The sequence below is a fragment of the Eurypyga helias genome, unplaced genomic scaffold, assembly GCF_000690775.1.
Source record: "Eurypyga helias isolate BGI_N326 unplaced genomic scaffold, ASM69077v1 scaffold19805, whole genome shotgun sequence".
In the NCBI taxonomy this organism is placed as follows: domain Eukaryota; kingdom Metazoa; phylum Chordata; class Aves; order Eurypygiformes; family Eurypygidae; genus Eurypyga; species Eurypyga helias.
The window spans coordinates 6,056-6,514 of NW_010251149.1; the positions used below are offsets into that span (position 1 = coordinate 6,056).

General features: G+C 68.4%; 1 protein-coding gene across 1 annotated transcript in view; it reads right to left on the reverse strand.

The window, feature by feature from the left end:
- LOC104509860 (niban-like protein 1) overlaps positions 1 to 459 on the reverse strand; it is a 6,325-nt gene that overhangs the window by 668 nt on the left and 5,198 nt on the right. Inside the window, 1 exon segment of the mRNA XM_010151932.1 lies at positions 84 to 459. This exon segment is cut by the window's right edge and continues 16 nt beyond it. Coding sequence (XP_010150234.1) covers positions 84 to 459 — 376 coding nt within the window.

Consider the following 459-nt stretch of genomic DNA (forward strand, 5'->3'; position numbering starts at 1 on the left):
GTGGGGGGCCCCAACCCCGGGCACAGCCCCCGCTGCCACTGCCACCTGCTCAGCGGCACCGCTCTCCCGCGTGGCATTGGTACCGTTCGTCAGCAGCTCCTCCGTCTGGGTGCCGTCCCCAAGGCTCTCCTTTGCCAGTGCCTCCCGGATCTCTGCCACCCCATCCGGGGAGCTCGGCGGTGCCCCCGGGTCTGGATCTTCCGGCTCCTGTGGCCCTGGGGAGCCAGGCTGCAGCAGTGCCTCGGTGCCCACCTCGTAGGGCAGGACCCCCTCGTCATCTTGGATGACTGACACCACTTGCTTGGCCCTGCGGCGCTTGTCGGCGGCCGGCTCGGCCTCTGTCTGCCCACTGTACTCCTCGCCCCAGTCGATGGGGATGCCCTCGCCCAGGAGGTGCAGGTTGGGATCGCTGTTGTGCATGACCATGCTGTCACGGTACAGGTTGTGCTTCCGCTGCAC